Source organism: Phymastichus coffea, unplaced genomic scaffold (genome assembly GCF_024137745.1).
Source record: "Phymastichus coffea isolate CEN01 unplaced genomic scaffold, Cenicafe_Pcof_1.1 PCOF00063, whole genome shotgun sequence".
Taxonomy (NCBI): Eukaryota; Metazoa; Arthropoda; class Insecta; order Hymenoptera; family Eulophidae; genus Phymastichus; species Phymastichus coffea.
The window spans coordinates 212,066-227,008 of NW_026706874.1; the positions used below are offsets into that span (position 1 = coordinate 212,066).

Genomic DNA, 14,943 nt, shown 5'->3' on the forward strand with positions numbered 1-14,943 from the left:
CGCGCGACCCCGCGGATTAAATCGAGTCGCTGCGGTCCCGGCACACGCGCGTCATCGGACCTGCGGACCCGTCTCGCCGCCGTCCGCGGATTAGTCTTAGAGCATTGTTCCCGCGAGCCGTAGCCGAGAGATTTGCTTTCGCGCGAGCGGCGCTGAGTCCGTCGGAGATGGCGCGTCCGCGTCTCCCCACGGAAGCTTATCCCGGCGATTCGAACGTTCCGCGACCTCGTTTCGGCCATTATACGCCCGCGAGCCGCGATGCATTTTTAGAAAGCCGCGAGCCGAGCATAAAGCGGCGATCGAGCTCGGAAGAAAAAAATAATCAATCGCCGACGACTGGGGAGCGCTCGTAACGTCTCGTTTTCGTCGGAGCATCGTAAAATCGAATACCTCGGGTAGCCTCTACATCTGCGGATCGGAGGGGGGGGGGGCAGAAAAGAACAAAAGCGTGACCCCGCACTTGAGATTCTCCGCGCGCGCAAGGAGGTAAAAAAGAGAAGGAAGCAGGCGGCGCAAGCCAATCGAGCCCGTCCATTAAGGGGAAGGGAGCGCGAGCCTCGGTAAATAATAGACGCTCAGGCTTCGGTAAACAAAACATCGCGCTGAACGATTTATCAACGCGACCTACTTCCTCGCTTCAGCGTCGAGGAAACAATTAAAGGCGCCGACGATAAGAGCAAAAAAATGAAAAAAAAAAAAACACGATAATATAGTCGGACGCAGTGCAGAGCTAAGAAGCGTAACGAAATCAAGAGATATTGAAGCAGACAGTCGAGAGTTGAGATAGGCAGGGAAGATAGAGAGCGAGAGCGAGAAAGAGAAAGAGAGAGATAATAAAAATTGCAGTAGTGGTAAGTACCTAACAGGGGTATAGCATCGGAGACCTGGGGCAAGGTCTCGGCAACGAGGTTCAGGAACACCGTCAGCGATAGCAAGATGGTCACCCCTGAAAAATATTATTTACGATCGTGTCCTCGCTGGCACACACACATACACACGCGCGCACACACGCACCCGCAATTGGACACAGACGCTACACGAACGTACGCGAGCACGAGAAAACGACGGCGATTCGTGTGCTCGCCCGCGTGGTTGCGTTCACTCGATAGCTAGTCATGCAAAACGCGGCTCCCGTCGCGCGCGCAAACGGACCTTCGTTGCCGAGATCGCGTCGCATTAGTTCGTCACAGCGAGATTACAGTCCGCAGTCTGCGAGTATCCACGATCCAGCAAAGCAAACGCAAACAATCAGAAAGAAGAGACAGAGAGAGAGAGAGAGAGAGAGAGAGTGGGGGTGGAGTGTGCATGCGACGTGTCGCTCAGGCTCGATGCGTAGTCTTTCACGCGAGGGTTTCGCGTGCCACACTCGTGTGGGAAAGTGATCCTCAATCGGTTCAACTCGCAGTGTGAGCATGACAGGAAGATGGCAGGAGAGAAAGAAAGAAATACTGTAGAGAGAGGAGAGCCAAGGAGGGCACTCGTAGGATTGATCGCGGTTCAGTTACACACTAACGATAGGTTATACAATACAGAATCGGACAGAGAGAGAGAGAGAGAGAGAGAATCTTGTGTATATAAATAATAGGTGAGTGGAAGTTAATAAAATGGGATCCAGCTATTCTACTTTGGTGACTATGATATAATATACATGAGATTTCTACTTGTTAGATTTCAGTACGGTTTTTTTATTTTTACGGGGACGTAAAAGTTCGGGAGCTGGGAAAAGGGGGCGGGCGATGGATTGCAGGAATCATTTATTCAACAGTCTACGTAATCGTTATTCATAGAATTTATCGGTTGCTTGATTTAATGGCATTGCAATTTTAGTATTTCTTTGTTTTAAGCCTCAGTGCAACAATAGACGTTTATTTCGATTATATCGTCTGGCCCTCGTGACGAAGGTTCTACCTGGAAAAAGTGTCTGCAGCTCGACGACTCGTTTGTGATTATCGTTCAGAGCCTCTTCTCGTCTTCGTTGCCTACCTTTTTCTTTCCTACGCTCTTATTATTCGTGCTGCACGGTATACACGTAAGACGGAAGGCAGGGCCGGGGGTGGGTAGAGAGGAGGGGACGACATTCGCTCGCTTCGCTGCCGATTAATGCGCGAAAGTGCACGCCGCGCGGAGAATTGAGTTTGCGCGTAATTGACGTGAGGCGAAGTTCGCAAATATTTAGCGAGCAAAGCAGCAGAAACTAAAATCGATGCGCTAAGAGAGAAAGGAAGAGAGAGAGAGAGAGAGAGAGAGAGAAAATGAGAAAGAGAGACAGTCAGATAGTCGCACTAGGTCAGAATTTGAAAAACCGTGAAAGGCTCTTTGACGCGATCCTTCGAAAATTGCACAGCAGGCTTTTAAAGGTATGACAGAGAGAGAGAGAGAGAGAGAGAGAGAGAGAGAGAGCGAGAGAAAGTTTTCCGAGGGAGAAGGACAAAAAGAAGAGATCTCGTCTCCTTCTACTTAGAATATCGGGCGCGCCTCGCTTTTAGCACAATTACCGCCGAATAACCGACTGGCGCTCCGTCAACTGTCAATCTTCCACCGATAATATCGATCAACCTCTAGATCGAGTTATTTGATGTTATGAAGTTTGGCATCAGCTGGCCAAGCGACGCGTCCATTGTGCCGTCGACGCGGCAGCGAACGGAGCGGACGAAATGGAAGCGAGTCGGAGCGGCAATGGCGACGATCAGCTGGCAAGTATGTAAGTGTCGCGCGTATAACGGGGCGGGCGGCGCGCGGCAATAAAACGTGGCAAATTGCGAAGTGGCGCACGGGCAGTCGGCGAGGGCCGATTGTTTCCAATCGGCGCAAAGGAGCGCGGCTAACGGCGAGAGCGCGGCGCGCCCGAGAGACGGCCGAACAAAGGGCCGATTGTCGGCCACCTGTCTGCGCGACCCCGAAAGAACTTGCCTCATTAACGGCCGACCGAGCGCTCGGCGATTCCAGAAGGCCTCTCTCCCCCACGAGCCGTGGATATTAACTCACTCGCTGGCTCTTCAGACCCGCCGACGTAGCGTACCGCCGCTTTTTCTCTCCTTCCACGCTCGTGTTTCTCGCGGCGCCCTCGACTTTTCACGGCCCGCGCGCCTCGTTTATGCGCCGTTGCCAGAGGGACTCGCTATCTCCACTTCTCCGGATAGAAACGGAGCTTCGCGTTGCGTCAGCGGTTTGCGCGTCTTCGTAGGCCGATCAGCGATTCCCGCGGGAAGCGAGGCGACGCGTTCTGTCGTTGCGATTGGCGCTTATCCACGCGGAAAACTCGCGAGAATAACGGGACTGGAAAAAATCTCGCATCTCTCCGTGCTGGTCCGACTAGATGTCATTCTCACGACCGACATAACTGTTTGTTGTTGCTGCCAAGTGGAACAGAAAACTGGAAAACCGGAAAACTGAAGGCTTCGCGTCGAAAATGCCCCATTCCCCGTGGTGCATCAATCAAGCATCGGTCGTCGATAAATCAAGAGCCGACGTACGCGGATCCGGGCGGGAGGGGGGTGGGGATGAGAGGAAAAGCGAATGCTCGGCCGCGCGGCGCATCGCAACTTATTCATTATCAGGGCCGCTGCTCTCTCGATAGCGAATCGCGCGCTCGCTCGTTGCCGCCGGAGCAACGAAGCGAGCGCGTGCAGGGCAGCAGCAAGGCGAGCGAGCCGCACATCGATCGTTGTATTCTACGCACAGCCATATCATTACACACAGAGAGAAAGAGAGAGAGAGAGAGAGAGAGAGAGACAGCAGCAGCAGATCACACACAAAGAGGTAATAAAAAAAAAGCGCGTGGTGAGTGGACTGGATATATACCTATGAGAGGAACGGCGTCCGAGGTCGTCGGCATGCTCTCGGCCACGAGGTTGAGGAAGACCGTGAGCGACAGTAGGATGGTCACCCCTGCGGGCACACAAAACCGAATGGCGAGAGACGCGCTTAATTAAAGCCGCGGCTCGAGTGCCCTACACACCTCGTCGCCGCCGCCGGCGAGGCGCGCGGCTTCTCTACCCTAGGTCAGGGTTACCCGCCTCATTCTCGATCGCGGGCCCCAATTAAGGCCAAAATCTCGCGAGCCAAACCAACGACGACGGAAAAGGACGCGCACCGTCGTCGCTGCGGGCCGTCGATAACTCTACGGCGTCTTCGTCTGGCTATTATCGCGCGCACTCAGCGACGAGTAATAATGCATAAACTAATTCCGTTTGGGAGTTCACCAGCGCGTCGTCGTCCTCGTCGTCGCCGGCTGCGAATTAAAGCAAAGCTCCTCTTCGAGAGGCCCCCTCCTCACCTCCAGCCTGCCCGCATTAGCGTCGAACACGCTATAGGCGAGGACCCCAAAACGAAAGTACGCGAGAGGCTCTTGTTCGTCGCCCCCGGCTGCGTCTGCCACTTTTGCCGTTTACTTCGCTTCGGCATTCTCGTTGCAGAGAGAATGAGAGAGAAAGCGAGAGCGAGAGAGAGAGAGAGAGATGACGGTTAGTTTGGCAAATGGTCCTTTATTGGTTAGCTGTTGATCGTTTAGTATCAGTTTAAGATTGCGAGCAGCATGGGTCGAGAGCCAAATATGTCGGCCCTTTGCCGCTGCTCGTTTTATATGCACAACAGTGTGAGAGGTGACTAGGGGTTGCGAGACTGGTGCTAGTTTTACAAAAGAGTGAAGATGGATAGGTGAGATATCTTCGCAGACGTGTGCGGTAAAGTCGGTGTGCAAGAGAGAAAGAGAGCAAGAGTGGGGGGGGGGGGGGGAGGTGAGACAAAATGCGTCGGTGACTCGACGTTTCAGGCAGGAAAAGTTGTCGTCTTACGAGAGCGCGCTCGCGAGCTGGCCGCCAGGTCGACGTACCTGTGCTCGCGGAACGACGAGCCGCCGCGCGAGGCTAGGCGCAGTGCTTCCGAGAGGCTACCGTGCCCACCGTCGGCCGAATCGCGGCTGGTCGCTCTCGCGCGCTCTCTCGACTCGTACACGTGCACGCGCGGCTGGGAAGGGGCGACCAGGGGGGTGGAGTGGTTCCGGTCGATTCGAGAGGATGCAGCGGGATTTGCTGGAGGCGCGTGTTTCACACACGTCCGCGGACTCCGATTAATCAGATCGGACGAGAGGCTGGAGACGGATAGAGTACAGTCGGGAACGAGGACAGGGACAGCTGTCGAACGTGTGTTTTGCGTGTCGAGATGGACGGGGGCTGCGGAGAAAGAGAGAGTGAGCGAGAGAGAGAGAGAGAGAGAGTGAGAGTGAGTAAGTGATAGGTGACATACGCACACACAGATGACAGAGGTAAACGCGTGTGGATGTACCTGGTGGTTGGCGCGCAAGAGATCGCCGGGTATACGCCGAGAACGACACAAGAGAGTCGGGGGAAGAGAAGAAAGAAGAGCGAGGGAATCGTGTGTGGCGCAGAGGCGCTGGAGAGGCATGCAATGGTCGATTACATTACCTAGGGTGAGCTTCTCGCCGGAGTCCGGTGGCAGGGTGAAGCCGAGCAGCGCCATGCTGGAGATGAGCACGCACGGCACGATCAGGTTGAAGAAGTAGTAGAGCGTGCGCCTGCGTATCTGGATGGTGAAGGTCACGTCGACGTAGGGCTCTGGGCAGCACTGGTACACTATCGTGTTCTTCTTGCCGGGCATGCCTGTCGCAACAGCGGCCACAACATCGTATTAATTTTCGAACTGTCGCCTCGCAAGCGCGGCCTCAACGCACACACCACACTCAAGGTATACACAACGAGCCTCGTCCCGCACGTACGCTCCACAGTTACACGCGCGGATGGCCATCGCCATCGTCGCGCATCATGGTAATCATCCTCGAGAAGCACGCGTGCACAAGCCACCGCGCGCTCTCCGTGGGCGCGGAGGGCGGAGGGGTGGCACGTCTCGCGAGCGCGGGGGCAGTGCGCGTATCGATCGACGGACGCGTGTGCGCGACAAACCGGCCGGAAGCCCGTCTTTCGCTTCTGCTTTTGGCTCCTTTCGCCGGGGGGGCCTAGGAGGGGGACGCAGCGCGTCGCCCTCGCGTGGAATCGCCAAAGCCGAGCCGCGTGCGTCGGTTCTGTCGGTCGGTCGGTCGGTCGTCTTGCGAAAGTCGTCCGAACGGGGCCTCCTCGAGCCCGCGGACGCGCAGAGCGCCGCGCTGTCGTGCGCGAATCCCGTATCAGGGAGGCGAGAAACGAGGTCGAGAGTCGGCCACCCGTCCCCCCGCCGCCGCCACGCCGCCGCGCCGCCGCGCGTGGCAAAGGGAGAGCGACACGGTGCTTGGTGCACTCAACAAAACAGCATCGATAAGTAGACAGATAGACACATGTATATATTGATATTGATATGTAATGGATAGAGTCAGTAAACACAGAGCAACGGCGTCGAGTATACGAGCGATATCGTACTGAGCCAGCCGTTGCTTCGAGCAAGTGCTTTGCTTTTGTTGTTGGACTCACCAATGAGGTACCACTCGCCATTCATGATGAAGTCGGACAGGTCGCCGCCCTCCTCGGAGTTGAGCACCAGATCGAGCTAGAGTGGTAGGCGGGTTGGAGAAAGAGAGAGAGAGAGAGAAACAAACAGAGCAATCGGTCAGTTTCCAGATGCCAGAGAGCCACGCAGACTCATACAGACGCGTCGATCGCTGTATGCGTGTGCGTTCGTAAGAACGTGCCACGGGGGCGTCGAACAGCTGGGCCGAGATGGGGGTGGGTGGGGGAAAGGGGACGGGGGTCGCTACGGTCGCGGACAGCAAGCAGAGCGAAGGCCACGCGGGCGCAGCCAATCGAGCAAGCCAGTCGGGCCGATTGCGCGCCGCGCGGCACTTCGCCGTGGGGTCTAGAAAGCCATGCCCGCTAGCAAGCCTAAGCCTACGACTCTACGCGTGTCCGTGTGGTACCCATGCAGAGAATGCCACATGCGCGCGTGGTCAGCCCTCGACTTTGCCAGGCTGCTTCTTGGCTATGCGTGCGTGCCGTGTTGAGTGTGCACTGTGAGAGAGATGTACATTGGAACGATCATAGCAGTAAGTACGTCGATCCGGCTTTCAACTTCGTATATGATGATGGTGATGCGGATGACTCGCGGTGACGAGTCACTGCCGCGCATTGCGAGAGAGATACAGAGAGAGAAAGAGAGAGAGAGGGAGAGAGAGAGAGAGAGCACCGCGAGCCTTCAACGCCTTCAGCACCACTTTGTTTTTGTCCTTTCAATTGACATCGCTGCGTGCGTATGTATGTATGCGGGTGTGTGTTTCTGATTGCTTAATATACACATCAATTACTGCACAAATATCGCGACGCTCGCGACGACGACGGTTCGTCGGTATATATGTTATTGTGTGGGTATTTCGTATATCTATTTCTTTTGTATTTATCGTCTTTCATTGGCGATATATGGTGTACGGAAGAGGGCCATTCGTATGCCAGCGAGCTGTTGTTACAGCAAAGTTAATAATCGATTTATTATGTCATCATTGATTTTCGTTTCTTTTTAAAAATCCATCATGGTTTTATTGGTGTGCGAAGAGCAGAAGAAAAAAAAAAGGCGACGAAATCACACGTCCGCATTTGTCCTCTAACCCGGAAGCTGGTGTGCGTGTGATAGGTGTCACGTGGAAGAAGTGGAATGTACGAGACGTGGCATGCAGTGGATATGAGAGCAATGAGAAGAGCGAGACAAAGACACTGGAAGAGAAAGAGAATGACATGAGCGGGGATTATGGTCAGGTCTGAACATTCGAATGTGTGACAGAGAGAGAGAGAGAGAGAGAGAGAGAGAGAGAGAGAGAGAGAGAGAGAGAGAGAGAGAGAGACAGGACATCAAATACATATATATATATATATATAACGGGTGGGTATAGCTGGAGAGACTCGTATATCACGTGAGGTGCGACGTCGAGGATGTCGGACAGCGACAATGCGGACGCTTGATTTCGGCACAAAGTAATCAATTTATACTCATCGTATAACATACATGGAATATTTATACGTTTAGACGGACAGGTAATATTGCATATTACGTGGATTAAACTCGATACAAGAACACTGATGTAATAAATTATTGTTCAGTAGACACGTTGTACATAATAATATCGCACATGTAAAACTGAGCAGAGAAAATACACGTGAGTAATATATAAAAACGAGTAATGCATGTACAGTGACATACATATCTATTAGATTGATAACGTTTAACAAATCGAACGTGGTCTTACATGAATGCCCACACTCGGACGCACTGCACATATACTCATTTTAAGGGGAAAAACAGCAACCAAAATGGCATGGAGACCAGCCGCACGACAGCAACAATGATGCAATACATGGCGGTCTCTGGCTTGGCTTATTGTGTCGCAGGTAAGTATAAGCTCAACGGTGCGTCGAGGGGCATGCAAGTAAGAGCGCATCCGACTATACGAGTTTTGGTTTGCGTGGTTCTTTTAAGGGGAATGCACCTGCCTCGCGCACACTCGCGCGACTAACGCCGCGGGGTACAGGCCCTCGGCTCGCGCTCGCGCCCTCGGCCTCGCCCCGCTCTCCGGGTCAGGCCGGGCCCAAGCGGGGCTGCGCGCGCAACAGGTGAAATCGACCAAGGGAGAGAAAGAGCGAGATCGAAGCTGCGGGCGCGCGGCGAGTCGGCCGCCTGCTCTAATAACGATGGCGCTCTGTGCGCAGTGCCGAAGACACACAGCGATAGCGATAGTGCCAGAGAGGAGACGGGAAAGATGTGGGGCTGCAGCAGCTCTTGCACACAGACACAGACACAGACGCTTACACATACAGACGGACATGGAGCTTCCAACATCGACACAGATATAGGGCTGCTTAGGGGCGTGAGAGGTCAAGCTGACGGATGGTCGTGCAACGATCGCGCGCCCTTAGCCTACCTACATGTATATATATACATCGATCTAGTACGTGTGGAGAGAGAAAGAGAGAGTGTGTGTGAGAGTGAGAGGCAGAGATGAAAGCTCTCGCGGAGTGTAGGCGAGGCAAGTGCGAGCCAGATGCAGCTCGGCCTTTGGCAAGGCCGAGCTCGGCATAGCTCAGCGAGTACTCGTTCGCCGCCGAGCTTCGTCCTTCCGCCCGATTTCCGTGCCGATTTCGCGTTGTCGGCGGCGAGGCGCCGCTTCGGGAACCTCCGGGTCGACGGATCGCTTGCGAAACGACAAAAACAGAGTCAGAGAGAGTCTGTTCTGAGAGCAGGCGTGTATACACCTGCCGCAGACGCGCGTAACAGAGTTAGAGAGAGAGAGAGAGATGCAGCAGCGTCTCAAGGCGTGCGAGCGGGAGATTCCTCAAACGGGCGCACAGACGCGGAAATTCCATATTCGCGCGAGAGGCGGTCGTCGGCGGGGGGAGGGTAGACGCAGGAGGGGGTTCGCGGCGGAACCGCGCCGTTGGCCGATCCCCGTCCTGCTCACCTCGCACCCGGCCGAGCGCTGCGCTCGCGGGGCGGACGGAGCGATTCGGGCGCGACAACTCTGCGTCACGCGAAGCGGACGTGCGAGGGGATGACAAAACAGAGCAAACAAAACAAAGGGGAGGGGGGGGGGGTATAAATGAACGAGATTCCAACGGCGAACCGAAGGAGGGATAAAGGATGCCGAGAGTTTTTGTGTTCGTTTTGCCGGAGTGTCCGCAAGAGCTGAGGCGCCCGGCTCGATGAGAACGCAGCTCTGAACAGCAAAATAAAAAGCGGCGTCAGAGTTCTCGCTTGTGGCTGGCATGGAAGCGCCGCTCAGCTGTCGACTCCACGCCGTTGTTCGGGTAGGAGTCGCTGGAAGGAGAGAGATAGATAGATAGATAGACAGAGAGAGAGGGGAGTATAGTTTTGTTCTCTTCGTTTTCGCCTCTTCCGAGAGGGATTTTTGCCCGAATCTCGCGGGGAACAAGCAAATCCGAGGGAAAAAGCTTGAGATATGCGTGAATATATATATATCTATTTATCGTGATTGATCAGCGAAAGAAAGCAATTTTTGTATTCCTCGGCGAAGGGAACAGACGCGCAAGTAGGCGCGCAAACCTGCGAGATTCAACAGATTCGTGCGTACGGCGGATTGATTGATTTGCTTCGCTGAACTTGCCGACAACGAAGTCTCGATCACGCGTACTCTGGACAAATTGAAGTTTTTTTTTCGTTGCCTCGCTTCGGATTTGACAGATAGGAAGACCTTTGGAAAGATGGCGCGTATGAAGGACTCTGTACTTTTGACTTTGTTTATCTATTAGGGAACTATGCGAACACTGACCGTTCATATTGTTCAAGACACACGTACAACTCCTGCAAAAATTGCAAATGCTTCTATGTCATAATATTTCTATTCTAATATAATGAGCACGTCGACACACACATCAAAAAGTTGAAGCTTGCACATCGTTTTTCAAAGCTTTAATATTTGTCATTTTAATGCACTATCTCTAATGATTTATTGATTGCATTTAAAAAATTGAATATATATATATAAATATGTATATATTAATATCAAAAAGCAAAAAGTGCTCGCAGCATTGACGAATTATATATTCCTTACAAATATAAGTTGCCATGCACAAAAAAATGGTAGACTTGTTAGTAAGGTGGCGCTGTAATCCCTTTGGTAAGAAAAAGAGCTCCGAGCGAAAATTCGATTCGAATCAAGTAGACAAAAGGGGGGGGGGGGGTACATAAGGTAGGTGGTATCATCGCAAAAGCAGCGAGAAAAAACTTTCAATTCGCCATAGTAAAAAAGGCATTTCTGCACAAAGCGCAAACCAAACGAGCGAGCGAGAGGGTGCGACGAGAGAGAAAGAAAAAGAGAGAGAGAGAAAGTAAGTGAGAGGGAGAGAGAGAGAGAGAAAGAGAGAGAGAGAGAGAGAGAGAGAGTGAACCAACTTTTCACTCGGCTGGAAGCTTAGCAGGCGAAGAGAAAAATACGGACGACTCCTCTTTACATCTCCACTCGGAAATCCGGTGCTCCGCCACGAGGGAATCGAAGGATATATTTGTTTCTTCGAGTTCTTTTTGCCTCGCGCGAAATAAGCGAGCGCACGCGGCGATCGTCCCCGGCATTTCTCGTATAATCGCGGATTGTCAGATTTGTAGGAGCAGATGGAGAGAATTGAACGGAGCGAAAGAGAGAGAGAGAGAGAGAGGCAGGATGAAAATCTCGCGGAGTCGACAGTAGAGTGACGTTGGACATGTGCTCCATGCAAAATCGTGGTTCCGAGCTCAGACATAATCACGTGGTCCCTGCTTTGACTGCGTTTTTTATAGATCTTTTCCATCGTCGGCATTCCTTTTAGAATCGAGGCAGAGAGAGAGAGAGAGAGAGAGAGAGAGAGAGAGAGAGTGTGAGGGGGGGAGGTACTGTTAGAAGTCATGTGTCACAGTGAGGAGTGAGAGAGAAGAGAGAGAAAGAGAGAAGTGTCGCGTCGCGCGTATAATGTGTGAGAGAAAAAAAGAAGCTCTGCAATAAGCTTGACGTGTGTCACAGTCGTTCGCTCGGTGCTGCGTGTGATATCCCCCAGCGTGGGAGGACAAGAGTAAAGAGAGAAAGAGAGAGAGAGAGAGGGGCTGTGTTTTGTCGTGTCGGAGAGAGAGAGAGAGAGAGAGAGAACAGACAGAGGTAGAGAGATAGAGAGTATTGCTGGTAGTGTATACCTGGTTGCCGTCGTAGGTCCAGGATCCGAACTTCATTTCGCAGTGTTGGTCGTCAAAGGGGAACCAAGCGATGTCTATCTTGCATGTGCTCTTGAAGATGCCCGGAGGGACGTACAGGCAACTGCCGTTATGCGTGACCACCACGTTTGTTTGGAACGTCCCGTCGAAACCCTCCTCCGCACTACACGGGATGTATTTTGTCATCAAACATCTTTTTTGCAATGCTCCTTATCTTTCATCATTATTTATCGCTTTTGCTTTCTTTTTTCGCTCGTTTAACCTCGATATACAAACAACATACAACAGCTCGTTATGCGCAAGTTTAGTTCTCGTTTGGCTTTGCGTTCCTCGTTTACTTTTTTACCGCGCAACGAATCCCTTACATGGCTATAGATATAGACAGTAAATGAGATCAGTAAAAATGCTGGACGGCACAGTTAAGACAGAGAAAGAGAGAAAGAGAAAGAGAGAGAGAGAGAAAGAAAAATAATAAGAAAAACAGGTGTCGTTCTCTCAGCGCAGTTTGAGCCTTTTTAGATGAGCATTTAGATGAGCATGGTTATTTATCATTATTTGGTTTTTTCTTTTATTTATTTAGTTTTTTTTTTTTTTTTTTTGCGCTCGCGCACGTCCTTTTTTTTACGACGCGTCGGGATGCAGCCAGACACACCGGCGCGTTATCGCTATACGCGCCGCTTCGATTAAACATAGCGCGCGCCGGATTTTTCGCCGTCCCCGTTTCCCAAAGCCTGCCCTCGGGGACTACAGCCACTCGTTTCTCCTTTTCTTTTTTTTTCTTTTTTTTTTTTTTATCCTTCTTTCGCTTCTCTCTGCTCTAGATTTCGCGCGCGCCCAATGAGACACTGATTAATCGGACGCCCCTCTAGTTTTCCTTATTTTCGCCAAGCGGAAATTCATGCGGATGTTAATGCCCCGTAAAAAGTTAAATGAATTGCGCGCTGATAGCGCAGTTTAAAGTTCGTTTTATTCCCGAGTTTTGGCGGGGGAGAGAGAGATGCTGAGCGATAAGTAACGAATACTCGCTCGCTCTCGCTCTCTTTGCTGTATTTCGGATGGAAATTCAAGATTCGTGGGCGTACTCTGCGAGTGTAGCTTCTGTATCGATTATCGATACAGCCTGCAGCTCATCGATTGCATCTGCGTTATAAATATATGTAACGCGCTGTTTACTCGATATTACTTCAATTTTATCGATACGGACGACGACAAAACGGATATTACTAAATATTTCAAATTGTGTTCCCGATTCGAAGTTCGTTTCAGTTGATTAAAAAAAAAAGAAAAGAAAAAAAACAAACAAATAAACAAAAAACACGAAATTTCACGGACCGGGAAACTCTTGACGTCTCGATTGAAAAGAATTAAAAAAGTAGGCTGCTTGTCCTAGGGAGAGCAAAAGTTGGGCGAGGATAATTTGAAAAGCACGGAAAACCGCTCGGCTAGTTAATTACGCTCTTGAGCCTCATTGACGCGAAAAAATTCCTGGAACGTCTGGCGGCGTTTGCGCGGGCCACTCCATCAAGTGGCGCCGCGCGCTCAAAGGAACAGCATTCCAGAAGCTCGAGAAGGTGCCCCGCGGGAAACAATGGCGCGTCGTCACTGCGTATTCGGAGCTGCGAACTAGCTGCGAAAGCCGAAGCCGCCGCTACGCCCTCGCCGTCGTCGTCGGCGTCGGCGGCAGTCGCGTTTTTCGCGCGGGCTGTACAAAGCTCAGCCAGCCGTTCATCCGAGTTTCGTGGACTTGCCAATTAATTCACTTTGGCCTCGGCTGCCGCGCAGCCCCGAGCAAATGTTGACTCTCGCCGCTCGCGAAATCCCATTCGCGCGCGCGCGCTGTTTCCATTAGCCGGCGAGGCGCGCGCACCTCGACTGCGGTCCGCGGTGGAAAAAAGCGGGGGGCGGTAAGGGGGTGGGGGGCAGGCACGAAGAGCGAGCAACAAGTACGCCGCGCGCGCGAAAGAAGCAGGCCGCGACGACGTGGGGTCGAAAGAGGCGAGCGCCGAGCGGCTCATTCGAGTTGCGGCGGCCCTTCGATCGCGGAACTAATCGCTGCGGGGAGAGTCTCGTTCGGGCGCGCGTGGCTGCCTCCCTTCGGCGTCGTCTCCGTCATCGCTCCGTGTCGGTGTGAGGGCTGAGTGTGAGTGACGGCAGCCGCGAGCGAGAGAGGGATCGCGCGCATCTGTTCGTCGTCGGCAAAGTTTCTCGACGAGAAACGCCTTCTTCCGTTCATCCGCCGCTGCGTAGACTCGGCCACCCACGGCAGTAGTCTAGTCAGGCACTTGGCTAACGGTTAAAGAGAGAGAGATGGAGAGAGAGGCTCTCACGGCTTACGCAACTTGTCCATAATTAACGCCGCGATTGGTCGGACGCCGTTGCAGCTGGTCGCGCTCTCGCGACCTCGAGAGTCGAAGAGAAGCGACGGTCGGAGCAAGGCCTAAGGCACGGCCCGAGGGGCGATCGAGAGAGTGCGCACGATTTTCGCGAGGCCTCTTCGCGGAGCTGCAACGTGACCGCGGTCGGCTTCGACGTTCGCCTCGCGCGCGCGCGCGCGCGTTCCCTCTGGAGCGTTCTCGCTCTGCGTAAGACTGCGTCGTGCAACGCTGCGCTCTCCTGGCGCGCACGGCGCCGGTGCTTTCGTTATATTTCAATTAACTTGCGTTTACTTTTAATCCACGTTCAGGCTGTTCTTTTAACTTGAGCATTTAGTGAGGTTTAGCAGTGCGTTAATCATTGGGCGAGACGTCGGTGTCTTAGCCGTCGGTGCATTGCATCGATATTTAGTCGTTACAAGATTTAGCTACTCGGCGTTTAGAAGTCGAACGAGTCTGGCGGCACAGGGTTTCACACTCCGACCGTGCCACGAATACCCGCTCCTATCCCTGGTATGTGGTGAGAAACAGAAGAAAAAAGAGGCGATGGGGGGAATGGTGGATACAAGGCGGGGGGGGGGGGGGTCGAACGCGAGCTGGCAGAAGCGCGGCGGCAGCCAGCAGTCACGGCCTTCGCATCGATCGAAGGGAAGGCCGCGCCAGGGCTGGCAGCATCCGCCGCGCGACGACCTGAAAGCAGAGATTAGTTCTGAAAGAGAGCTAGATGAGAGGAGGGCAGTGTGTAGGACAAAGTAAAAAACGACGTAGTGAAGTGTGTGCTGTACGAGAGGCTCGTTGTGTCGAGATGGAGCGGGCACCTAGCCTCGGTCCTGCGGTGGCACGCAGTAACGGGGTGGCCTGACGTCGTCTGTTTTTTTTTTTTTTTGTTCTTTTTTCTTTTGTTATATGAGTTTTTGGTATTTAGAGTGGTGCAAGTTATGAGGCG

The 14,943-nt window shown here is 52.8% G+C and overlaps 1 protein-coding gene across 6 annotated transcripts in view; it reads right to left on the reverse strand.

The window, feature by feature from the left end:
- The window catches only part of LOC131667266 (neuronal acetylcholine receptor subunit alpha-7), a 60,993-nt gene that overhangs the window by 17,196 nt on the left and 28,854 nt on the right, over positions 1–14,943 (reverse strand). Inside the window, exons 7-11 of one of the 6 annotated variants that reach the window (XM_058940584.1) lie at positions 11,608–11,788; positions 6,420–6,495; positions 5,424–5,618; positions 3,802–3,888; positions 860–946 (exon numbers count right to left, since the gene is read on the reverse strand). In XM_058940584.1, coding sequence (XP_058796567.1) covers positions 860–946; positions 3,802–3,888; positions 5,424–5,618; positions 6,420–6,495; positions 11,608–11,788 — 626 coding nt within the window. The remainder of the gene's footprint in view (positions 1–859; positions 947–3,801; positions 3,889–5,423; positions 5,619–6,419; positions 6,496–11,607; positions 11,789–14,943) is intronic. The other 5 variants (XM_058940586.1, XM_058940585.1, XM_058940587.1 and 2 more) reach the window with 5 other exon arrangements.